General features: G+C 42.3%; 1 protein-coding gene and 1 long non-coding RNA gene across 11 annotated transcripts in view; one reads left to right on the top strand and one right to left on the bottom strand.

The window, feature by feature from the left end:
- The window catches only part of DEUP1 (deuterosome assembly protein 1), a 114,693-nt gene that overhangs the window by 50,382 nt on the left and 38,981 nt on the right, over positions 1 to 25,330 (bottom strand). For 5 of the 7 annotated variants that reach the window (XM_059721293.1, XM_019483620.2, XM_059721288.1 and 2 more), the window contains 5 exons: positions 21,491 to 21,604; positions 9,121 to 9,333; positions 3,989 to 4,134; positions 3,207 to 3,312; positions 945 to 1,142 (listed from right to left, as the gene is read on the bottom strand). In XM_059721293.1, the coding sequence (XP_059577276.1) occupies positions 945 to 1,142; positions 3,207 to 3,312; positions 3,989 to 4,134; positions 9,121 to 9,333; positions 21,491 to 21,604 (777 nt within the window). The remainder of the gene's footprint in view (positions 1 to 944; positions 1,143 to 3,206; positions 3,313 to 3,988; positions 4,135 to 9,120; positions 9,334 to 21,490; positions 21,605 to 25,330) is intronic. The other 2 variants (XM_059721299.1, XM_059721309.1) reach the window with 2 other exon arrangements.
- LOC132248288 (uncharacterized) overlaps positions 1 to 25,330 on the top strand; it is a 56,955-nt gene that overhangs the window by 16,201 nt on the left and 15,424 nt on the right. Inside the window, exons 2-3 of one of the 4 annotated variants that reach the window (XR_009459456.1) lie at positions 814 to 881; positions 3,279 to 3,520. This is a non-coding gene — a long non-coding RNA (uncharacterized LOC132248288). Of the gene's footprint in view, positions 1 to 28; positions 882 to 3,278; positions 3,521 to 6,450; positions 9,238 to 25,330 lie in introns of those variants that run through there. The other 3 variants (XR_009459455.1, XR_009459453.1, XR_009459454.1) reach the window with 3 other exon arrangements.

Raw genomic sequence — 25,330 nt, 5'->3', positions numbered from 1 at the left:
CCTGTTCCTCCCCTGCAGCTCTTTCCAAGCCTTGTGTCTTGATCACCCCATCAGGACATGGAGCTGGGAAAGAGCTGCTGGGCTGGGACCTGCCCTAGACTGGGGCGGGCAGTTCCCAGGCTGCATATACAGACTTCCCTGAGCAACCTAGGGCTGGCCAGGAACTGTCCCAGTCTGCATTTGCAGCCCAGAGCTGGCTGGGAACTGTCCTGTTTCACATAGTTCCCAGCCAGCTCCAGGCTGCATGTGCAGACTTCCCCGAGCTGCCCAGGGCTGGCTGGCAATGTCCCATCTGGGGCAGGTTACAGCCGGGTCCAGGCTGGGCAGGGAACTCTCATCCCCAGCTCTGTGAAGCCTGCCCCAGCAGCAGGCAGCTCTCAGGGGCAGGGAGCAATTTCCCACCCCCTGCTGCCTGGCTGACTAGAGCAAATTTGCTGCCTGACAGCCATCCACACATACCTTATTGCACAGTAACTACTTGGCAATTAATTTGGTACCTGCAAATGCAGGTAGCAAATTAACTACGGAGTAAAGCAAATTACTGTTCAGTACGGGTCTGCATGTGTAGATGGTGATGGTTATTGCACAGTAATTTATTCTACTGTGCAGTAAAGTGTCTCATGTAGATGCGCCCAATATAGTTATAATTTTGTCAGACCAGAATTTTTCAAAATCTTCCATGTGCTGGAATGTTAACTTCAGTAATAATCATCAAAATGGACTATATGTTAAGATTGCATGTTGTACAACTGACATTTACTGGTCTTTTATTGTTCCAGTAGAATTTTGGCTATTTTTTGTATTTTTTCTCAGGGTTTAAATATAAAGTATGGCCGATGAAAACTAATGCACAAGATGTAGTGCCGTTATTAGCAGATCATGTAAGTCATCATTGATAATAAGCAGCAGAATGACCAGAGCTGTTTTTTTGTCTGTTTGCATACCTGTTGTGCTCTTAACAATTTTCTTTTTATCTCTAACTCCATTTTTAACTGTCTTTCCAGAAGAGTAGCTTTCTGTGAGATAGTTGCTATAGTGATCTCCTTCTGATGAAGCTTTTTTGTCAGGTCAGAGATTTCTGTCCTCATTCTTTTCTGCTCAGAGCTATGGGACTGCTCCTCAAGATAAAGATGGTCTCTTATCTGCAGTAAATATGTTCCAAAAAGCAAAAATATTTTGCAGTGTATTAGATTGTATCACTTATCACCTACTAGTGACTTTTTCGCTCCCTGGTTCCAATACACCAACTCCTCTAGCCATGTCAGTGATTTTAAGGATATTTTAAAATAAAATATCACTATGATTCAGTGCAACCAGCTTTGTTAAACTGATTCTGGGAAAAGAAATAATCTGCAATTTATGATACGATTCAATGTCAAATGTGAACAAAGGATGTACTATTTTAATTCACAATAAGAAAATTAATGATATGGATAGTGTTTATAAACACTGATGTTAAGAATTAGAAACTCTTTAACAAGAAAAAACCAAAAACTTTAGAAATAAAGAAAAATAACTTATTTTGTATTATAAAACAGAGCTGTTAGCTATTAGGGAACAAAACAATTTCCCAAGCCACTTTATGACAACTACTACTGCTATTACATAAAATATTTAAGGTGAAGTTTTCTATACACTCTAATATCTCCAGAGAATCTATAAAGAGATTGTGGGTTTCATAATCTTTCTGCCAATAACAAATAATTCAATACCAGTAGATTTTCATATTACTTAAAAGAATATTACACTATTGGGTACTGCAACAACCAAAGCCAACATAACTGTAGTCAAGCTTGTATTAATTAATTTTCTCATAATACCATGCACAATCAATAGTAGATGGTATTTTCACTTTATTTGATTTGCACAAAAAACAAAAGATGTAAGCAATATATTTAGACATAAATATCTAAACTGCTGCATAATTTCTCCCATAATTTTTGCAGAGTACTGCTTACAATATTGGTCAGCAGCATAAACCACACATGTGAGAAGAATTATGTTTAACCTCTCCACCCTGAAGGAAGTAACACAGCTATATTTGGTATTGGGAATTGCCAAATCATATTCCACCCCAAACTGTTGCCTGCTATTGATGCTACATAGAATTTAGGTGGCTACTGTGTGAGTAGTGTGGTAGGCAATTCAATGAATAGAGCACTATGGGTGTGTCTACACATATGCTAAAATGCACAGTAGCCTATTTTACTGTGCATTTATGTGTCACGTAAAAAACATGCAATTACGCTAATGCATAGTAAAATAGGCTACTGAACATTAAGTGTCACATAAAAAATGTGCGCTTTCAGTATTGTGCATTAGGGCAGCCTAATGCGCATTTATTTAGTACTTTAGGGCATTTATACACATACCTTCTAGTTCTTGGATGTGCTGGAGATCCGCCGCTTTCAGACAGAAGGGAAACTAACAGCAGACTCTATCGAGTCTGCTCTGCATAGGAGCTGACATGTGCCGCACTGAGCACAGTTGTATAAGCAGTGAAATGCACGCCAGCACAGAGAAAATGGTGGCGGTGCACTTTTGAGCTAAAGCACCTCTGAGATGTTTTAATTTACAAGTGCACCACCGCTATTTTCTTTGCGCTGATGTGCATTTTCCCACTTACACAACTGTAAGTGTTGCAGCGCTGGGTGCTTTTCAAAGCACTCAGCTCTTGCACAAGTAAAAATGCCCTCTCACTGGAGGTAGTAAATTTAATGTGCATTAGGAAAAGCACATTAATACATGTGTAGATGCACCCTGTGGTGAGCTGTGTTGGTAGCAAAGAGAAGCCTGGGTTCACTTGACCAATGTACCCTCTCTGGGCATCTGGCCTGTTAACTTTATCTTGTTCACCCAGTGTACTTTATGTTTGGGGTCACACACTGCCTATTACCTGCTGTTATTATGCACTCCATGTAGGTATTAATTCTACGATGGTACCCTTTTGGCATGGATAGCTGTCATTATTTATGCATGCTGTGCCCAACTCTATTGATTTCTCAGTGCATGTGGGTGCTGGGTGCACAGCTGCTCAATTCCTTCTGGGAACATAACATATGTGTTAGTTTCCCTTCTATCTGAAAGCATGCAATTTATTCTCCAATATACTGTAGCACACTCACATAAGCAAGGCTATGATTTTGTACTATATACTTAAAACAAAATCTATATAACAAGTAACATTTCAAAATTTTTGTAAATACCTTATTTAGATCTTCTTGCTGACTTTTTTGATGATGTTGTAATGCTAATAGCTCAGTTTTTTTATTTTCCAGGTCTTCAACACGTTGTACACAAGCTGATTGAAGACTTTACATAAAAAAACCCCACAAATTACTGAGGATCAGATTGCTCCCAATATTAAAGAAAAACAACGCATTAGGTAAACAGAAAATACCATGAGCTTCATCTAAAAAAAATTCTCTTCCTCATCAATCCAGCTGGGACTGAAAGTTTCACTACTTAAACCAGGGTGGATATTGGTGGAATATGGAGATCCAGGACCATGCAGTATGCAGTAAGAATACTGAATTTATTTGTTAACCTATATGTTATGTTACTACATATGGGCAAGGCAAAACATTCATTCTACTAAAACAGCCATAAACAGATACTCATTTTAATCAAAGAGGGTTAAGAAATCTTGGTTGTAATCATTTTATATATACAATATATAAAATGTTATATTAACAAGTACCTAGTAGAAAGGAAATGTGCTCCTTTTCATTAAATAAGTATATAAATCCAAGTAAATAAAATATAATAATGTGTAAAGAATTAAGCAATATCCAGGCTATCAAACAGAGTGCATAGATATTGCATATAATCTCATAATATAAAATTGCTGATTAACATGTTAATAAAAAATATTTAGCATCTGACCTAATCCAGAATATCTTTTTAAAACAAACTAAACTAAAATTAAAGAAAATAGTTTTAATACATAAGTTTTTTACAATGCAAATGTTATTTTTAGAATACCTACTTTATTTGATTTTCCTGCACATTTCTATTCTCTCCGATTTTCAATAATTCTTTGCGCAACTGTTGGCATTCCATTTTTACCCCCTTCCAGAGAGCATCACGTGTCTGCAGCTCATTTTTCATCTCCGAAAGTCCGGCTTCCACGTTCTATATAAACAAACAATCAAAATGACTCAGTAGTGGTTCTAAATTCCAATTCCTCATAGTATTAAAGACTGACATAGAGTTTACATATTTACTATGAATTTAAGAGGCATTTTTTTACCTGGTATGTTGCTTAATTTTATTCTGAGTACAGTTCCTGCTTTGGAGAATGCTTTGCTTTCCTAAGGTTTCCCAGTCAGTCCCTTTCTCTAGAAATGTCACTCAACAGTAAAGTACACAAGGTTCTCTGGGTCATGCAGCATTATGATGCATTTGCCTGTGACATTATCATAAGAAACCTTCATCTTTTGTATGCTTAATGTTATACCTGAGTCTTTCTTACTCTCTTGAATAAACTTCCACATTTATTCACTTAAATGTGTTCCAGACTACACCCCATGACAGCAGGATTCAATAGCATCATTAACTGGTATTTTGTCTTTTCATAACATTAGGGACACATCAGCTTTTGCACTGCAGGAATTCTGAACAAGGTGTGGGCTAGGAAGGGTTGAATCAATCTGAGGCAGAAGATTTCATGAGCTTTATACAGTCTAGTGTTGGCATATGCCTCAATCAACCTGTTTAGCTCAAATGTGAGAGAAATCTCTTCCAAAACTGGTTCAGCTGCCTAGAGATTATAATTTTTTAAAATTGGCACCTAGCTTGCAAGCTGTCACTCTGTGGACATGTCTACATGTGCTATTACTGCACATTAATAAACTGTGGAGCTTATTGCTCTGGAGTTAATTGCTCCTGGGAGTGCCATTTGAACTTGTGCCTGGGAGCAATTAACACCGGAACAGTAAGTTCTGCAGTTTATTCATACATGGCATGGCATGAATAAACTGGCAGGTAGCCCCTCCACTGAAGCACCCTCATGACCCAGCCAGCCCCTCCAGTGTTTACACGTGAACTGCTGTGGAGTTTTTTACTCTGCATCAGGTTAGTACTTATATTTACAGGTACTATCCTGCTGCAAAGTAAATTAATTTACTCCATCTCAATAGGGGTGGGTGTATAGATGCTGAGATGTTTTCTGTACAGCTAATTAGTCAACTACGCAGCAAACATCTCAGGGGGACATGACCTAGGACTTTGCCTTAAGATTCCTTTAGTACAGTGGTTCTCAACCATTTTTGTACCAGGATCCATTTGTAAACATTGATGACCAGTCCCGACCCAGTGTCCCTCACTCCTGACCTGCTGCCCTCTGCTCCCAGTCCTCAGCCCTCCAGTGTGTGGGGCAGAGAGTGGGTGTATAGGGAAACGAGGATGGGGAGGGGGGGAGCCCAAGCAGTGCCTCACAGACTGGAACTCTACCAGCCTGCAAGGGAAAAGCCATAGTTTCCCATGTTTTTCTCCTTTAAAGGAGAATCCATTTAAAAGTTTGTTGATCCATTTTTAAAGTTTATTTGCGACCTTTCATATATTCTTGTGACTCACTTTTGGGTTGCGATCCTGCTTTAGTGCTGACCCTACTTTACTTTTCAGTTCTTTGCACTGAAAATGTGACAGTTTTCAGATGGATATACATTATACTTGAAATCAGAGTATCTGGGCACATCTACACAAGATGCTTAATGTGTAGTAGACTAATTCTAGTGCATATTAGCACGTCAGGACAAAATCTGTGCTAATGTGCAGCTGAATTAGTTTACTGTGCATTAAGCATCATGAAAAGAACATGTGCCATTATTACTGCACATTAGCACCAGCTACTATGCATTTATGCAGTACCTCATATTAGAGGTACTAAACTTAATACACAGTAGCAATGGCACATTAATGCACGTTTAGACGTGCCCTGTTTGTAAGTCCACATGAAAATCAGCACAAATTATGCACCAATAACTTGAAAACACAATTCTCAAATGACATAATAGCAACCATCAGAGCCCTGCAGTAGTAAAAGCACATGGAACATGTCTTCTTCTATTCATCCAACTGCCAAATACGAAGTTGTTAATAGAAGAAATGTTGGGGTGAAGGGGTTGGACTTTACCTTTAAGATGTCACACTGTGGGAATGCTACTGTTTTTCATAGTTTTCCCATTTTATTTCAATATTTTCATATCTTTAGAAGTGAAAAGAACATTTTAAACTTTCCAAAGTGACTCTGGATATTCACAGCTCAAAAGGCTGAATCTAGACAGACATTGCGAACAAGTCTTTTCTTTTTAGGGGTTTATTCTCCTCACAGAAGTCCTTAGGGCACTGTGATAGAATGACCTTCCTTCTAACCAACGTGGACTATAGTCTTTCTCTGGAAAAATGGGCTACTGAAGAGTAATACGAAGCACTCTCTCTTTTCTTCAGGGGCTGGAGACAGTTCTTATAGCCTTGCTGACGAGAGTAATGGATCAAGCTTGTATTGTGTCCAACATTTAAAAGCATTGTGGTACCACTCACCAATTGCACTGACCATCTCACATACTATTCAAGGGTTAAAACCTTTGTTTAGAGGCTGAAAATCATCTTTAAACATTTCCAAGTAAAAATGAACTTGTATTAGGAACTGCAAGGGATTTACCATGGCTATCTTAGAGTTTGTTCCTTTCAAGAATACCAATATATGATTTTAAATATAGGAATATATTTGCAAGCATTTACTGTAGCTTCAAAATGCTACAGAATGGCTTAGCTTGTCTGCTGGATCCTGCATACTTTTCAGCTGAATTCATAATAAAACTGTTATTACTTCTAAAGAAGCAGAATTATTTTGGGCTCTAGGATTCTGTTACTTATTTTGGGTGGACATTGGCGGATGGATAAAAACTCCGATTATTCAAATTCTCTTGTCACTGCTTTGAGTTAGAATTGTAATAAATTGAAAAAGCAGCAGCACAGCTTTACAATTTGCAGAATTAAAAAAATAGCTAAGTTAGAAATTTAGCTAGCTAGTAATTTTTCTGGCATACACTGTTTTACCCTTTAACTATGGGTGAAACCCAGATTGGTCATATAATCGCCTAACTGGGATTTAGCTCAAATTTAGCTCATTTTTTAAAACTCAGAATAGCCTTGCTCCAGCAGCCACAACACCTTTTGGGCACCTAAATTCTTTAGATGATTTACATGTTGTGCTGTGAAGATGCCTCCATGTATAAATTTAGGCTTCTTTATACAGTATAGTTAAAAGTTGTAAGACCCAGGAAGGCTGATGGATCTTACAGTATTCCTGGATCTTACAGCTGCACCTCCAGAAATGTAATATATCTCATTCAATACACCAAATGCCCTGATGGAAAATATGTAGTTGAGACCAAACAACAACTGTGCATCAGAATGAATGCACACCGGAAATCTATCAAAGACAATACCCAATTACCTGTGGGGGGCACATTTCTCACAAGAAAACCATTCTCTCTCCAATCTCTTAGTTCTAATTCTAAAAGGTAATTTACAAAATGCCTTTCACAGACAAGCCTACAAACTTCACTTCATCAACCTACTGGATATAAAAAAGCATGCTCTAGATATAGACACTGGATTTATGACACATTATAACCTGCCTAACACCTGACTCCCCAGGTACCTCTCCAATATTTACCAGCTACATTCATTCCCCCCTCCACCTCCTCCCAATCTGTCTCTCACCCACTGACTCCTCAATTTACATCTTCACTGACTGCCCATCTTGCATGCATACCAGCCTCTGGCTTCTTTAACTATTCTGGGATTGGCCGCTAGGGTCCCCCCCCCCCCCACAGTTGCTGACTGGTGTCACGGGGGGCACAAGAGGCACTAGACACCTATGCCCACTGAGGTGTTGGGGCTTAAAGCCCACTTTATGGAAATGGGAGGTTCCCTCCTAGCTTGCTCCTGCAGCCATGTGGCTGACGGCAGGTGAAACTTGGGGGCATCTGAACCTCAAACCTCTGGGCTTGGGCCTGCATGTAGGATGTCTGCCAAAAGACTCTGGAAATATCTGAAACCCCTGGTGGGGGTGGAGGATGTTTGCCAGTTGTAGGGCCACTTATGGTTCTGGACTGACTCATGGATTTGGACTCGATTTGGCTTGGAACACAAAACATTTCTTCAAAAAACCCCCAAAACCTTCATGTCACTGAGTCTTTTTAAGAGTCTTTAAGAGACCCCAGACACTCTGATCTTCCACTCAGATACCTTCATGGGTTCTCCTATATCAACTTATCCTTCTAAGATGGCTTTAGTACAGAATCCAACAACTTTTCAGGTAACTTTCAGCACCTATCCATCTGCCACAACTGCAAAGTTTCGTGCTTGCCCCCATCCTAAGCACACCAATGCTTGAGGCAGCACATATAGACCTTAATTAGAGCATTTATGGTTGGTCAAACAATATCTGCTTATATGTAAGTATTTAATGAGTCAATTTAAAATAATTTGCATATACATAAAACACACGGTGTTGCAAAATTTTGAGGAAGGTCATTTACATACACCATATTGATGTTGATTTGTTTATGGCATGTTAGAGCAGATCAGATGTGATTGTAGAGAAATAAAAGATTAATTGAAATAGATTCTCTCTCCACAGAAAGGGTTAAGAATCATTGCAGACCCCCCACTACAAAAATGAAAGGATAAGTTTCTCAGTTCTGTTCCATCCCCTTTATGCCTGATAAGAGTCTTCACTGGCATGAAGGGGCATAATGTTTTGAACTTCTCTGGGAAAGCTAAAAAAAACAGAATTAATGAAAGTAATTGATACACAAGTTGAATGAAGATGGGTTCCTGTGGATATTCTGTGAGGTGTAAAAACTTAAATAAAGAGACAAGGCTAAAATGCATGACAACATTTTATATTCAAAATATTTTTGGTTTCTCTTGTGTGTCATTCAAAAGCCGGTAGCTTATTGTAGTTTTGTTAAGAATGTACTTTATTTAAAGATCATTCATGTAAGCACTCCTTTTCAAATTTTGAAAATGTATTACTAAGTAATTAATGCTATAGCAATAATTCCACTGTAATTGTAGAAAAGATATATTACTACTAGTCATTACCTGGCACTGTTTTTGGTACATTTTTAGTTCCTGTTGGAACTTCAGATTTTCCTCTTCTAGTTTATTTCTGTTTATGGCTATTTCATTCACAGTAAACTTTAATTTTTCAATAATGAACTCATCCTTCTCAACTCTTGGCTGGCTGGAGGTAATTGTGTCATCTTTTTTCTGCTTCTTGCTGCTGATTTGGAATTGATAATTCTGCGTCTGTTTCTACATAATAAAATCATTTCAGTGAAATTTCATAATTATTTTAATCCCTATTTTAATCTACTTCATTATTTACAATTAATAGGTGTCTTTCCATTGACTTCAATGGGAATTGGATAAAGTGTCACAGAGACCCTGGCACACTTTTGACAATTTACTTGCTATTTTTTCAAAGGACAAGGATTGTATCATTTTTGTCTTCTTTGTAATGCCTCAGGTACTTGGCCTTTAGTAGGAAAATGTAAAAGAGATTCTGAAAATGTAAGAATGAAGGGTTTCCTGAAGTATTTTCCCATAATGTAAATAAATACTAAGGTGATCATATCATCATAGGGTTGGAAAGTATCTCAGAGGTCACCTAGTTCAACCCCCTGTACAGATGCAGAATTTCCTCTTTCTAAACCATACTTGGATGAGCTGGCTACAGAAAAATAAACACTAAGCGGAAAATATTAGAAAAACAAGCATAATATAGCATCACAGAATCATAGAGAAGTAGGGCTGGAAGGGACCTTTCGAGGTGATCTAGTCCAATGCCCCCTGCCTGAGGCAGGATCATCCCTATCCAAGCCATCCTATATGAATCCCTTGTCTAACCTTTTAGCAAAATGACACGGTAAACCCTGACACAACCACAAGATATAAACTCTAATCTGCCACCAGTAAAGCAGACGGACCATGGTGGCCAAAGTCCTGCTGCTGCAAAGGTTGTTAAAATAGCAATTGCTTGAGAGATCCAAGGAAGAGTGTCATGGCCCCTGCTACAGGCAAAAGCAAAATCCTCCACAGTCTGCACTAACCTGACCATGGGGTAAAATTCTAAGATGGCAATCAGTCTAACCCTGGGTGGAGGGGCAAGATCCTCTAGCTGTAGCCAGGAACCTCTGGGTTTAAGTCTCAGCAGGAGCATAGGCACACTGCAGTCAAAGTCACCAGCTTTGGCTGCAACCAACACCCAATGCTTCTGGGGAAGGCTTAAGAAAACCCAAAAATCTTGGCATATAGCAGTAGGAAGCATAGGTGCCAACTTTTATTTTTGCTGGGGGGGGCCTAAAATGATACACAAGTGGAAAGTTTTACACACTTCAGGTGACAGCCCTCTTCCCAAGAGGGGCCAGGGCCCTCAGGTCCCCACGTACTTGGCACCTCTCTGGCAGGAGGAGAAAAAAAATTCCCTCCTGGTCTCATGTGGCAACCAGTAAAGGCCAGAAGCATGGGAAATACCCATAGTAGAACATAAGCATAGTTACTCCTAGATCACCTCTGACCAATGCCTATCCAATCTCTTCTTGAACACCTCCAACGATGGAGGTTCCACAAATTCCCTGGGCAGTCCATTTCAGTCTCACTTATAACAGTGAAAAGGTTTTTCCTAGTATCTAATCAAAACCTACTTTGCTGCAGTTTCAAGCCATTGATCCACATGCTACTCTCTGCAGCAAGGGAGGAAAGGTGTTTTACCTCTTTTTTATGCCAGCCTTTTAGATATTTGAAGACTGCTATCATGTCCCTTTATAAGCACCACAAGCTAAAAATGCCTATTTCCTTCAGTCTCTCTTCATATGACTTGTCTTTTAAGCCCTTTATCATTTTTGTCACCTGCCTCTGGACCCTCTACAACTTCTCCACCATCCTTATTAAAATGCAGAGCTCAAAACTACATGCAGGACATGTCTACATGTGAAATAAATTTGACACAATACATTCTGGTGGCACAGTTCATGCCAGAGTTTATTGCTTATGGGCACAGCATTACAGAGCGGCTGGCAGGGGCATGAGGGTGCTACATTGCGGGGCTAGCTAGTCGGCAGCCTTGCACTGTAGCACCCTAATGCCCCAGCCAGCCCTGGTCACTGCCTACGCATGTGCTACAGCAGAGTAAATAACTCCACTGTAGAACAGTGCTTGAGTTGGGAGTACTATCCTATGGCAGAGTTAATTAGTTTATTCCAGCCTAATAGCACTGCTTGTGCAGACAGTGAGGCTTTATTGAGGAGCTAATTAGGCAACTCCCGCAGTAAGCATCTCATTTAGATGCACCAACAGTATTCAAAACCAGGCCTAACCAATGATGAGTAAAGGGGCACTATCACCTACCTTTCACCTAATGAATTAACCCAAAACCACATTTACTTTTTGTGCAGCTGTATCACATTACAGACTCGCATTGAGACTGTGATCTATCAAGACTCCCACATCCTTCTCTGTAGTGTTGCCATCCAGTCAGATGTCACCCATTTTGTATTAGTGATTATTCTTCCCAAGGTGTAGCACCCTGCATTTGTCAGTACCAGACTTTGTCCGCTTAGCTCCAGCCTAGCTTTCTAATCTGTCAATATTCGTCTGAATTCTGCTCCCACCCTCTACTGTGTTCACAATCCTTCCTAGTTTCATGTTTTCTGAAAACTTGCTCAAGAAGCTTTCTACGTCAGCATCCACACAGATTCACAAGTTTAGGGCTGGAAGGGACCTTGTGAGATCATTGGGACAAGACCCCTGCTCTGGGCAGGAAAGACTGCTGGGCTCAAATAACCCTAACAAGGTATCCATCCAGTCTCCTTTTGAAGATCTCCAGGGTAGGTGCCTGCATCACCCCCGCTGGGAGTCTATTCCAGAGTGTGGTCACAGGAACCACGAAGAAGTTTTTCCTTATATTCAGTCTGAAACCTAGGAGTTTGTAACCATTGCTCTTGGTTTTCCCTTGGGGCACTTTGGTGAATAGTTGTTTACCTTACCTCTGATGCTCTTCCCTGATATATTTGTAAGCTGCCACCAAATCTCCCCAGTCTTCTCTTTTCTAGGCTGAAAAGTCCCATGTCTGTCAGCCTTTCTTCATGCGGCTTGCTCTTCAGGCCTCTAATCATATAAGTGACTCTTTGGATTCTCTCAAGCTTCTCCACATCCTTCTTGAAGTATGGCACCCAGAACTGGACACACTACTCCAGCTGAGGCCTCACTAATGGCGAGTCGAGTGGGAGAATAACTTCCTTAGTATTGCTTGAGATGCATCAGTTGATGCATGCCAGTATATTGATGCTCTGCTAGCTGTAGCATCACATTGGTGGCTCATATTCATTTTATGGTCAATTGTGACCCCCTAGGCCCTTTTCAGATGTGGTGTTAGTTAGTGTAGCATCACCGAGCCTGTATGTTTGTTGCAGATTTTTCCTCCCCAGACGGAGCACTTTACACTTCTGTGTTGAACTGCATCTGGTTCTGGTCTGCCCATCTAACTAATCTGCCTAGGTCCACCTGGATCGTCAGACTACCCGGAGGCATGGCTACACTTCCCCACAGCTTAGTGCAGGGGTTCCCAGTCCCTGGGCTGCAGCCTGGTGCCAGGCAGTGAAGTGTTGGCTGCTGGTCCGCAGGAGGGCTGCCTGCCAGACCAGAAGTGACCGTGGACTGGCAAACCGCAGACTGGCAAACTGCAGACTGGAAGTGTCGGCACACTGCGGATGATGAGCTTTAGTTAAAGCACTGCCACTGCCATTTTTCATTATGGGGATGCTGATGTGTGTGACGCTCTGGGCATAGGCAGATTAATTCATGGACTAGCAGGGCATGGGCCCAGGAGCCTCTGGATACATAGGTTTTGCCCTGGATGTCTGGGAGCCTTTTTTTTTAATACATATATTTTTATTTTTAAGGAAAATTTTTCGTGTTCCAAGCCAAATCAATTCCAAATCCATGTCATTCAAGGACCATAAGCGGCCCTACTACCAGCAAACATCCTCCATCCCACTTGGGGCTTCAGATGCTTCCAAATAATTTGGTGGGTATCCTATGTGCAGGCCCAAGCCCAGAAGTTTGGGGTTCAGGTATCCCCAGGTTTTGCTTGCCCTCAGCCATATGGCTGCAGGAGTAAGCTAGGGAAGAGTCTCCCAGCTTTATAAAGTAGGTGTAAAGCCAAGATCTTCCCAGTGGAAAATGAAAACTAGAGAATAACTATACACTACCTCTGCCCAGGTACTAACCCATGCCAGAACAGTGGTCACCCCCTACCAGTAGAAAAACCACTATGACGATCATGGTATTTACCCTGCCAGGGAGCCCCCCAGATGTCTAGGTTCAATGTTATTAGATATTTGGTAACTAGTCTTCAATTTTGACCCAATTCTCATTCACTTATTGGCCAGTTAGGGTCAGCAATATAAAGAAAATAAGAAGAGGGCTTATTTGCATACTGTAAATATACAAATAAATACTCTTCTTATTTACTTACATTGCTCACCATAACCATCAGTGAGTGAGTGAGAACTGAGTCTCACACCTCCACAGCAGCATCACCAAAAGGGGAAAATGTCCTTTCCCCTGCTAGAGTCCTAAGGCTCTGAAAAAGTTTTGATCTAGATCTGGTCACTTTAACTAGAACAATTCTTGGAACTGTTTTAATTAAAGTGGTGTGCCCCTCCCACTCCCAGAGCATGTTTACAGGCACTCTGGGAGACTGCCATGGGGGACTGAGTCACTATGTTGGGCTTCATGCACTAGCACTTGTGTAATTGGGATCTGAGAAATTTTGTGCTGAATTCCTAAAAATTTCATGTCTTGACATTTACATTTGGCATGGCAAACATGATTTTTGGGTTTTGGCATAAAATGTTTTAGGTTCCAATCATAACCTTATATTAACATCTGCCAAGAATCTGGATGACAGGAAAACTCAGTATTTTAGATAGGTTCAAGTTAGTGATGTTATGGGGGGTAATTTTGTAACATAACTGGATAATGAATTTGATGGCTTAGTCCACCAAGGCTGTCCACCTTTTAAGCAGCCATGGGGCTGCCCGCCACGCAGGCTATGTGGACCTTCCCACCAGGGGTAGAGCAGGGACAGGGAGCAGAAGCTGGAGGAGGGAGAAGGTAGGTGAGAAAAGGGAGGATGGCACTCAGAGACCCCAGCTGTAGCAGTAGCAGATGCAGTGTAGGGAGCAGCGCACAACTGGTAATCCACTGACTACAAATTAACCATGGCCACCAGTCGCACGGCCCTGGTTTAGTGTATGGATAATACATGCCTGTGGTATTATCTGTCAGGATGTGGACATATTTGGAAATAAAAATAAATCGGTCTTGCAAGCCAAGCAAAAACTTCTCCACTGCAGTAAACTAAGTGGAACTTCTTCTCCTGTAACATTCATCAAACTTGAACATTAGTGTTACCAGGCTATCTTGCACAGAGACAACTGTAAATATTACTGAAGAACCTAAGGGGGGCAGAATATTCTCTTTGTCTCAACTGCAAATAGTCTTGAATGTGCTGAGGCACTATGGCAGATGTCTTGACTACCAAAATAGGAAGGTACATATTATGCAGCCAGTCCTGCAGAGACCTCCCACAGTCTAGCAAATGGAATTATTTGCTGCATTAAATTATAAACCCCAAAATGATGGGGGAAGGTGGGAGAACTTGAATGCTTAGCAATAAATAATTATATTAACATGATAGGTATCTCTGAAACATGATGGACTCTACATTAGCTGTTATCACACAGGTAAATGATTTAGAAGTCAATGCAGACAGTTTGCTAAAAACATCAGTTCAGTGCTCAGCAGCCATAAAAAAGCAAACAAAATGTTAGGGATTATTAAGGGAACTGTAAACAAAAGTATTATCATGCTCCTTTATAAATCCATGGTGTGTCCACACCTTGAATACTGAGCCCAGTTCTGGTCCCCATACATCAGAAATGATATAGAAGAACTAAAGGAGGTCCAGAGAAAGGCAACAAGGATGATTAGTGGTGTGAGGGGCTTTCATATAAGGAGAAACTAAAGAGGCTAGGCCTATTCAGTTTAGAAAAGAGATGCTCGGGGGGGGGGGGGGCAGGATAAAGGTTTACAAAATACGAAATGGTGAAGAGATAGTAAATAACGATTTATTATTTACTCTCTCTCACAGTACTAGGACTAGGGGTCACAAAATGCAATTAGTAGGTAGTAAGCTTAAAACTAACAAATGGAAGTTATTTTTTTCCACACAGCACGTTATTAAAGTGTGGAACTCATTGCTACCAGATGTTGTGGAAGCTGACAGTTTAGCCAGATTCAAAAAGGGATTGAACAAATTATTGGAGGAATGGGACATCAGTAGCTATTGAACATGGGAGTTACAGATACAGCCTGTGAATTATAGTTTCCTAAAGAGTAAATGCTAGAGGCTGCAAGGGAGAGAGGAGCAGTGGAAAAAAATCCTGGTTATCCCCAGTTCACTTTCCCATTCAGCATCCATTCTCGGCCATTCTTATGCTCTTAACATCGATAAAAGGATTGCCAGACTGATATCTCATCCTATCATTAATATTCTATCTGTTGTTTCCTGAATGGCATGGAACCCATCTTCAGGCAAGAAAGGTTTCATCATTGGATAGTCTGACCCAGTGATTTTCAAGCTGTGGTTCTGCACTCGGTCATCAGGGGTTCTGCAAAGAGATTGGAGGTAATGATGGAGTAAGCCAAGAGGCGTGCACTGCCATTGTCAGGCCTGGTTGATTGGGTCCATGGAAAGAAGTAGGGGTTTCGTGGCAGAAGAAGTGATAGGAAAGGGTTCTATCACTAGGAAGTTTGAAAACCACTGGTCAGTCAGGACTCCAAGGAAACTATCATAGGAACACTGAAAAGTAGTACTTGAACAGACTTCATAAGGTCATTTAGTCCAGCCCCAGCTCAAGGCAGGATCACTCTCACAGGCATCTGATAGGGGAGATGCGCCCACGCTGAGATTGGCCTCCGACTTGGCACCGTTTAGGACAGGGCAGTTATTTTGCAGTGTGGGCCAGTGCTGTGTGGGTTGGGGAGAGGTGGGGGGCACTAAGCTGCAGCACAGAACTATAGGACTGGATAAGGGGCTTTTGGCCTGCCCCCAGGTCTGGCCACAAATTGTGCCCCTGCCCCCCCAGCTCAGGAGGCAACAGTCACCCCTGATCATTCTTTACTAACCCATCTCAGCTGAGTGGTCTGTGTAATCTGCTCTTGAAAGTTTCCAAGGAAGGAGATTTTACTTCTCAGTAGCCTGTTCCAATGTCTGACCACTTTCATAGTCAGAAAGTTCCTCCTAATCTACCTAAATTGCCCCTACTGCAGCTTAGGGCCATTGCTCCTAGTCCTGTCTGCTACAGCCACATAGAAAAGCCCGTGTCCATCCTCTTTATAATCACCCTTCAGTTATTTGATGACTGTTATCAAATCCCCTCTTCTCTAAGCTAAATAACCCTAGCTCTTTCAGCCTTTCCTCATAAATCTCATCTCCCAGGCCCCTGACAATTTTTTGTTGCCCTGTGCTGGACTCTTTGCAAACTGTCCGCATCCTTCTTGAAGTGGGGGGCCCAAAACTGCACACACTACTCCAGGTGAGGCCTCACCATTGCTGAATAAAGCAAAAGAATCACTTCACGGGGCAGGGAGGGGGCTCTCTGTGCAGTGCTCCCCAGCCCAGCTCGGCTCAGCTGGGGGGCAAGGAGTAGTGGTAACGCAGCTGCAGCTGCTGCGGGTGGCCCGGCCCCAACTTGCGGCTGCCAAGCCCAGGGCTAAGAGAGGCTAGTTGGGGCTGGGGACTGCCACACAGAGCCCGACACCCCCCAGCACTGAACAGAGCCCCTCCAACCCACCCTGTGAGGGTGGAGGGCAGGGAAGGAGGGGGACGAGCCCCACCCACAGCACTGTGGGGCGGGGAGGAGCAGGGGGAAGAGTCCCCCTCTGGGGGCCAGGCACAGCAACCTTGGTACAGCAGCAGACAGTGAGGGGAGGAGGAGCAGGAGTCCCCCTCCAGCACTGCACAGAGCCCACCCCCCCACCCTGGGGGGAAGGAGGAGAGGGAAGAATCCCCTTCAGCACAGAACAGAGTCCCAGCATGGCCCTGTTAAGGTGAGGCTGGCAGGGAGAAGGGCTAATTACTCCCTCTGTTCCTTCTGCCCTGCAGCCAGGGTCTGCCTGCCACAGGGGCCACCGCTGCAGCCCTTTCACCTCCGCTCCCTGGCAAACTGGCAGGCCCTGGTTGCAGTGGGGAAGGAGGGAAGAATTAAGCCCATCCCTGCCCACTTTGCCTTAATGGGGCCATGCTGGCTGCGCTGTCTTCGCTAGTGCCAGTCTCTGCTCAGACTAGAGAGCACAGGGGTGGGTCAGCCCTGCTGGGCTGGAGCAGAGTCAAGCCCAGAGAGCATGTTGGGATGTTGAAGGACTCTGGTTTAAATTAAGCCAGGAAGGAGTTTGGGACAGATATTGTATAAACCAGTTTGAGTCAAATCAGTTAAGTCTGATACTACATTCAACCAGGTTTATCTCAAACTGGTTTCAGCCATTTTGAAACTTGGTTATGTGCACCGAATGTCTGTTCTGTTACAGCGTTAAACCAGTTTCTAATAACTTAAACCGGTTTATGTGTAATGTCTGTCCCTAGCCCATTAGGCAAGCACAGATGATGATGGTGGTGTTTAGAAGGACCTGGAAAGTGGTTTGGGCCACTTCCACACTTATAACCCCAGGAGAAAGAATGAGTAGACCTGATCAGCATTGTTTTCTAAAAGATTCGGAACTTGCATTGTAGGAAAGCTTTTATCCAAGAATGGAGATCACTATGGGTAATTACTGAATGGAAATATTATTCTGTTGGCATGTCTACATGTGCAGTAATGTGCCATAATTATGGCACATTACGTTTTGTACCTGTAATAATAGGTACTAACTTGATGCACTGTAATCTGCGCTACTGCACAGTAGCACCAATGCATGTCTTTTGCGTAAAGCCAATGCACAGTAGACTAGTTCTACTGTGCATTAGTGCATTAGCATGACTTTTGCTGTAACACACTAATGCGCAGTAGATTAGTCTACTGTGCTTTTAGCATCTTTAGACATACCCTGTACTACTTTATAGGTTTTCTTGCAGGAAGATATCATCTTAATGAATTGGATATTAATAAATAGTACATAAGAAAATGTAGCCTAGACAAGACCTGAAAAAGATCATTTATAAAATATTCTAATATAATAAGAGCCTTAGCATTTCCATCTGTCTGTCCATAACACTCTGGGCCAACTGCGCATGTGTGGCCTGGAGCCTTAGGACAGAAAACAGACAAACAGGCAGATGTGGAGGTGGGCACCGAGGGGGGCAGGGCCAGGCTGTGCTCCCTGCTGCAGGGACCGGCCATGCAGGGGTGTGGCTTGCCACCACAGGAAGCGTGGCTTGATGCTGCGGGGGGAGCACGCTGCCATAGGTCGCCATGAGGGGTGGGGAAGGGGGTGTGTGCAGTGCCTGCTGAATGCACCACACGGTCGCAGGGTGGGGCATGCCCCCCTGGTTCACTCCCTGTGTGGCACCCTGCAGCCATGCCCCCCCCCCGGCATAGGGAGCACCAAAACACGGGAGGGGCATGGTGCGTGGCCACAGGGTGCTGTGTAGGGAGTGGGTGTAAGGAGCGCGCCCTGCCCTGAGCCACGTGTTGCAGCTGGTGGGTGCTGTCTGCTCCCCTCAGGGCTGCCTACGGCTATACATCCACCCCCTGCACCATGCCCCCTCCGCAGCTGGCAGGCGCACCCCACCCCACATGCTATAGGGGGGGGGGCATGGTGTGCAGCTGCAGCATGCTATGCAGGGAGTGGGTAGGGGGCGCACCCCGCCCCACATGCTATAGGCAGTGGGCATTGCCTGCGCCTCATGTGTCCCTTTCCCACGCGCCCTGCAGCCGGTGGGTGCTCCCAGCATGGGGGGGTGGGTGGGACGTGGTGCAGGGTGCCACGAGGGGAGTGGGCAGGGGGGTGCAGGTAGTACCCGCTGAATGCAGCACATGGCCATGGGGTGGGGCATGTCTCCCATGCATGTGCCACACCCCTCCCTGCACCGGGAGCACCCTCCGGCTGCAGGCAGTGGGGGCGGGGTGTGCAGTGGGTGAGGCTCTGTGTGTGTGTGTGTGTGTGTGTGTGTGTGTGTGGTGCGTGGAGGGCGGGGGGCGCATGGGGCCAGACACAGAGTGGGGGGAGTGTTGTGCGCGGCCGGATGCAGTGTGACGGCAGTGCAGGGTGGTAGTGCTGTCCCCGCCGCCCGCCCGTCATTCTTGACAGGCACTTTGCTAGCGTTAATATAAAAGAGTATATGTTATTTTTGATATGTTATACCATACTTACTCAAATATAACACATCCTTGATTATAAGATGATCCTCTTATAGTTAGATTATATATATGGAAAATTTATAAATTTGATCTAATTTTCTAGGTATAGAATCTAATTATTGGAGGTTTGCCTTGAATTTGTCCCTCTCCCACCACTACAGCAGGGAAAACACATCTGGGGGATCAGGTAACCTCTTTGATCCCCCATAACTTCTTTCCCCTATAGCCTTTTCCCCTTCTTTTTACTGTCAGACATTGCTCTTCCTGAGTACATGGAAGCGAGAAGCAAATTGAAAAAAAATGACCTGAAACAAACACAATAGAAATTTGTATACAATACCCACAGACTTAACTTATCTATAATTCATACATTTTACATTTTTTGAAACTGCTGAAAGCTTTAGCGCAGGTATTTCATAAATATAATTTTAAACAACACTTTAGCATCTATTTATACAGAGTACAAACCATGCATAATATTAGTCTAAAGCCAAAAGGCTCATGATTTATCATTGGGCTGGGCCCCACCAGAGTCAATGATGATCCCATAGCTCAGAACTGCTCAGTATGTGTGTGTACTCAAGATACCCCCACTCATTTATTAATTAGTGTTCCTTTGCTAATTAGCTCCCACTCATGACTTGAACTGGGTGTTCTTGTCATAAGTCTTGGGACCCTCCAAAATATATATACATGAGATGCATGGTTGCCTGGTCCAGCATGGAGGGTGGGGCCACACTAATGATATGCGGCAGGCTGAGAAGGGGCAACAGTGAGATTCTGGGCCAGATGACACCCAAAGAACTGTTAGGGGCCCTGTTCATTGATATTTGTCAGATATTTAAGGCTGGTGAGGAACAGGAATAATTTGAAATGGGAAAGAAAGGTGCAGTTCAGTTGCAGGAGTGAAGAGGAAGTTGGAATGTCTTCAATGTAGTGTCATAGAGAAGTAGGTTGGAAGGAACCTCCAGAGGTCATCTAGTCCAACCCTCTGCCTGATGCAGGATCACCCCTATCTAAATCATCCCATACAACCATAATCTAAACTTTACATAAGACTATTCTCAACCATGACTCAACACAGACCTAACACCCTAACCTGCCACAGGTCAAGCAAGGAAACCACGGCAGCCAATATCTTGCTTCTATAAAACATTGTCAATATATGCTTAAGAGGTCCCAGGTAGAGGGCCATGCCCTCCCGCTACAGAGAAAGGCAACCCCCCCCACAGTCCATACTAATCTGGCCATGGGGTAAAATTCTTTCCTGATCCCAAATATGGTAATCAGTCTGACCCTGGGTGGCGGGGCAAGACCCTCTAGCCAGGAACCTCTGGCTTTGCTCTTAGTAGAACAGGCACACCTCAGTTGAAATCCGCAGCCTTGACTGTAGTCAATACCCAATGCCTTTGGAGAGGCTTAAAAACACTATGATACCTATAGCAAAAAAAATAGATCCTTCCCTACCATGGGAAGGATCGATGAGAACACCACTTGTGCTCCATGCTCCTTAATTCTTCTGCCAAGTACCTCACAGCTCAAGAGCTCACCATGACTTGAAAAAGTGTTCCCAGTGAGGGTGGCTGAGCTCAATTAGTACTTCAGTATATTTTAGATGGGTTGTACTAATCCATCCTTACACAAGGTTCTCATGAGCATATTTGTCCAATGTAGCCCACGTATTTTATAGTGTTGGCTATGTCTAGTCAACTTCGTAGTTGGTTTCCATTACTGAGCACATGTGGCTTTTAACAGCAGTTTAATTGGGGAGGGAAACCTTGTCTTGTGTGTGAGTAAATACATTGTTTTCCAATTTTTTTAATTTATTCATATTACATTAGAAAAATGTGAAAAAGTCTATACCAAACAATAAGTGGTAGATAGTTCAGGGTGTATTCACTTGAATTTACAGCAACTTGTATACATTTATATTCACTGTAAGCTTAGCTTAGTTAAAGATATTTTCCTTCTAAAACATCTCTTCAGCTGAGCTTTTAGGTTCATTTAATTCTAGTTCTCTCTCTAAAGCAGGAACATAGGAACTGTACCTGAAATAAATTACATTTCTCAGATAGTAATTTTTGTTGAGCATCTAAAGAAACTAAATGGTTTTGAAATAATGTCTCCTTCTTATCCCATTCTCTTGATTTTGCTTTAAACTCCTGAGAAAAAGGAACACAAGATTATTAAATTTTGAATTCATAATCTTTCTCTAAGTTGTAGCAATGAACTCTTGAAAGTAATACTGAGCTTTTATAACTCTAAAAATAAAGTCTTTTGTTGTTAATACATATGCAAGGACAATTTTATCTAAAAAAATAAATCAAGTGGAAAAAAGTCTTTTCTCCTTTTGCAGCAAAAAAGTTGCTGTATGTGAAAAAAGGCATTAATATGATCAATTTGGCTAACATGTACAATAACTGAAGTCAAATGTTAGAAACATTTTAAACTTTTATATTATTTCAGGATCTTAGGAGCCTGATTCACCATTATGTTCCTTCAGTTGTATGAGGGTAAGTTCCTTGATTTCAGTGAGTTTGCATCACTGGAAACTGAATTAATGCATCAGTAAATAAAGATTTATAGTTTTCTGTCCGCAGAAAATGGGGTGGCCAATGGAAGGGAATACATTTTCCTTCTTGCCCTCTTTTCTGCCATTGTTTCTCCCTGGGTGCATCTACACATTCATTAATAATGCACAATGGTTACTGCACATTTAATTTAGTACCTGTATAATCAAGTACTAAATAAATGCACAGTAATCAGAGTTCTTGCACAATAGCACTGGTGAACGCCTTTTTAGTGATGCTACTGTGCAGTAGCCTCATAATACTGCTCAGTATCATATTAATACTGTCTATGCTGTGACACGCTACTGCACAGTGTCATTAGGCTACTGTGCAGTTACTGTCTCATGGAGACACACCCACTGTGGGATTTTTAAAGGGTAGGAAGAAGATTTTAAACCAAAACCTGATTTGTAATTTTTAATGTAATCAAATTTCTGTGATGGAGGTTAATGCTTTTCAATTGCTTAATAACATTAGAATTTAAATATTCACAACTAAGCTTTGAAGATAATATCTAAAAAAAATAAGTAAATAGAGCTCCATAGCTATTGGAGATTACCTCTCTTTCAGGGAAAGATGAAAAATCAGCCAGGTTACATGGTCCAAGTTACAATAACTTTACCAGCTAGACTAAGAATATAATGGAAAACTAGGTTCCGTGATCTAGATTAACTTGCATAGTTAACTTAAATCAGTGTGAGCTGTGAATTTTCAACAATCAGGTTTTGTTTGCTGCTGACAGTGGGCATGTCTACATGAGATGTTTACTGTGTAGTAGACTAATTAGCTGTGCAGTAAACATCTCAGCATCTACATGGGTGCCCCTATTAGGCTGGAGTAAACTAACACACTCCACAGCTGGACAGTACTTGTAATACTATAAACTATATCCTATAGTATACTATAGTATTTACAAGTACGGTCCGGCTGTGGAGTAAAAAAACTTCACAGCAGTGCACATGTAGAAGCTGCCCTGGCTGACTAGGACACAAAGGTGCTTCAGTGAAGGGGCTGCCTGCCAGCTAGCCCTGCACTGAAGCACTCTTGTGCCCCAGCCAGCCCCTCTGCAGCATATTGAACTTGAGGAAGCAGCCCCAAACTGGCAGGTTAACCCCTCCCCCCTCCCCCATGGGCCTCCTGCCAGCTGATGCTGCTCTAACCTGGCTCAACATGCTGTGCTCTTGGCTACACGTTCAAACGGCAATAAACTCCGTAGTTTATTGCTCCCAGGTGTACCATGTGAACGTGTGCAAGAGTCTCTGGAGTTTATTGCTCCCAGGCACACTGTTTGACATGTGTATTGCTCCTGGGCACACTGTTTGACATGGAATTTATTGTTTTGCATTAACTGCACATGTAGACATGCCCAGTAAATAGCAACAACTATGCCTTTTAACATTAAATGATCCATAGCCTTTCTATATTCTTTTCTTACTTTCTGTTTCTGCATTCAAGTAAATTCAAACAACCTTTCTTTTAGCTCTACAAAGTCATTTACAATGGATATTCAGATTACAAACTGAGGGCTATAGGTTCAAGGTTCTATTAAAGTATTTCTGATCTTAATAGATTTTCACTACAATAATTATTTTCTTAATAGTAGAATCTGCTGAACATATTCCAAGCATTCATTTTTCCTACTACATAATTTACCAAATGGTAGCGTTGTGTTCCATTGTATTCATATTCTAACATTGGATAAGGTCACTCTTAGATTAGCAGGGTCTATAGATGTCATGGCTGTCATGTATTTAGCTCTTAGTAACAGTTATTATGGTAGTAGTAATAACTGTTAGTATCTCTGGTGAATTCCAAATCCTGACAGATTTTATAATGGTACAACAGCCACATTAATTTGAGAAGGCGGATAATGTAGCTTATCAAGCAGAAACTATCATATGAAGGAGGAAGGTTGATGCTCCTATATCAGTAGTTCTTAACCTTGATAGATCCAAGACACCCCTCAGAAAACACCAGCTATTAGCTTTTGTTTTTTGACTACAGAGAAATAATACAGAAAAGAACTCAGAAAAATCATAACAGCTTGGAATGTTTTTTGACATTGGGAGCACCTACACATGCAATTAATGCAAATAAATAAACTGGTTCAATTCGAGTCAGAGTAAACTACTCCTGACATCACCATCTACATGTGTGTTTAAGCACAGTAATTTACTCTGCTGTCAGATAGTACCTGTGTCTGATGGGACTATCTGATGGTGCTGTAAATTAGTCTACACTGGCCCAATTTCCACGCATATGTAGATGGCGATACTTTACTGCAAAGTAAATTAGTCTACTGTGCAGTAAAGCACACACGTAAAAATGACCACTATTCATTACTATTTGAAATCTCTTGGCTCACCTTGTGAATCATGTGCTGCTGTTTGAGGAGACACCCTGCCCTATATTACTTATGATGTCAGACTACACTCATAAAAAGTTTTAGGCATTTAAGGCCAGCCTAACTGCTAGCTTAGATGCCTAAGTCCAAAATATAGATTTCTAAAACTGTTCAGTTGATGCTTAAAGCTGGAGTTATTCCAAGTCCTAATGTGCCTAAATTAAACTTTTAACAGTGCTGAATGTATTGGAAGCTCATGTCTAAGATTCACTGAAATCCCCAAATCAGGCATGCCTTTGCCTACTACATTGGTTCCTACAACTGAGATAGGCATTCTCAGAGCAAATTAGGTACTTTCAAAACAAAGCTGCAGGAAGAAAAAGTAGTGGATACCAGGCTCATCTGCATGAAACATTTACTGTGCAGTTGACTAATTAGCTGTGCAGTTAATGCTTCAGTGTCTATATATGTGCTCCTATTAGGCTGGAGTAAACTAAACTAATTTACTTTGCAGCAAGAAAGTACTTGTAGCAGGCTAGTAAATACAAGTACTATCCTGTTATGGAGTAAAAAACTTTGCAGCAACACACGTGTAGATGCTGCTTGGCTGGCTGAGGCACAGGGGTGTTTCAGTGCACTGAAGCACTGTTGTGTCCCAGCCAGCCCCTCCACAGCACATTGAGCTGTGGGGAGCAGCCCGGGCTGGCAGGCTGGCCCCTGGAATCCCCTGCCAGCTGGGAATGCTCTGCCCCAGCTCATTGTGCTGCACGTGAATAAAAGACAAAGCTTATAGCTCTGCAGTTTATTGCTCTGAGGCACACATTCAAATGGCATACCCAGGAGCAATAAACTCTGGAACAAAAAGCTCTGCAGTTTATTCATGCACCATAATTGCACATGTAGATAAGCCCACCTAATTTTATTCCATATCTCAGTGGTTAGGACATGCAGGAGAGACCTGAAGTCTATTTTTT

Source organism: Alligator mississippiensis, chromosome 1, assembly GCF_030867095.1.
Source record: "Alligator mississippiensis isolate rAllMis1 chromosome 1, rAllMis1, whole genome shotgun sequence".
Taxonomy (NCBI): Eukaryota; Metazoa; Chordata; order Crocodylia; family Alligatoridae; genus Alligator; species Alligator mississippiensis.
Note: the sequence above shows the minus strand (reverse complement) of the source record. Positions and strands in the feature narration are given on the sequence as shown.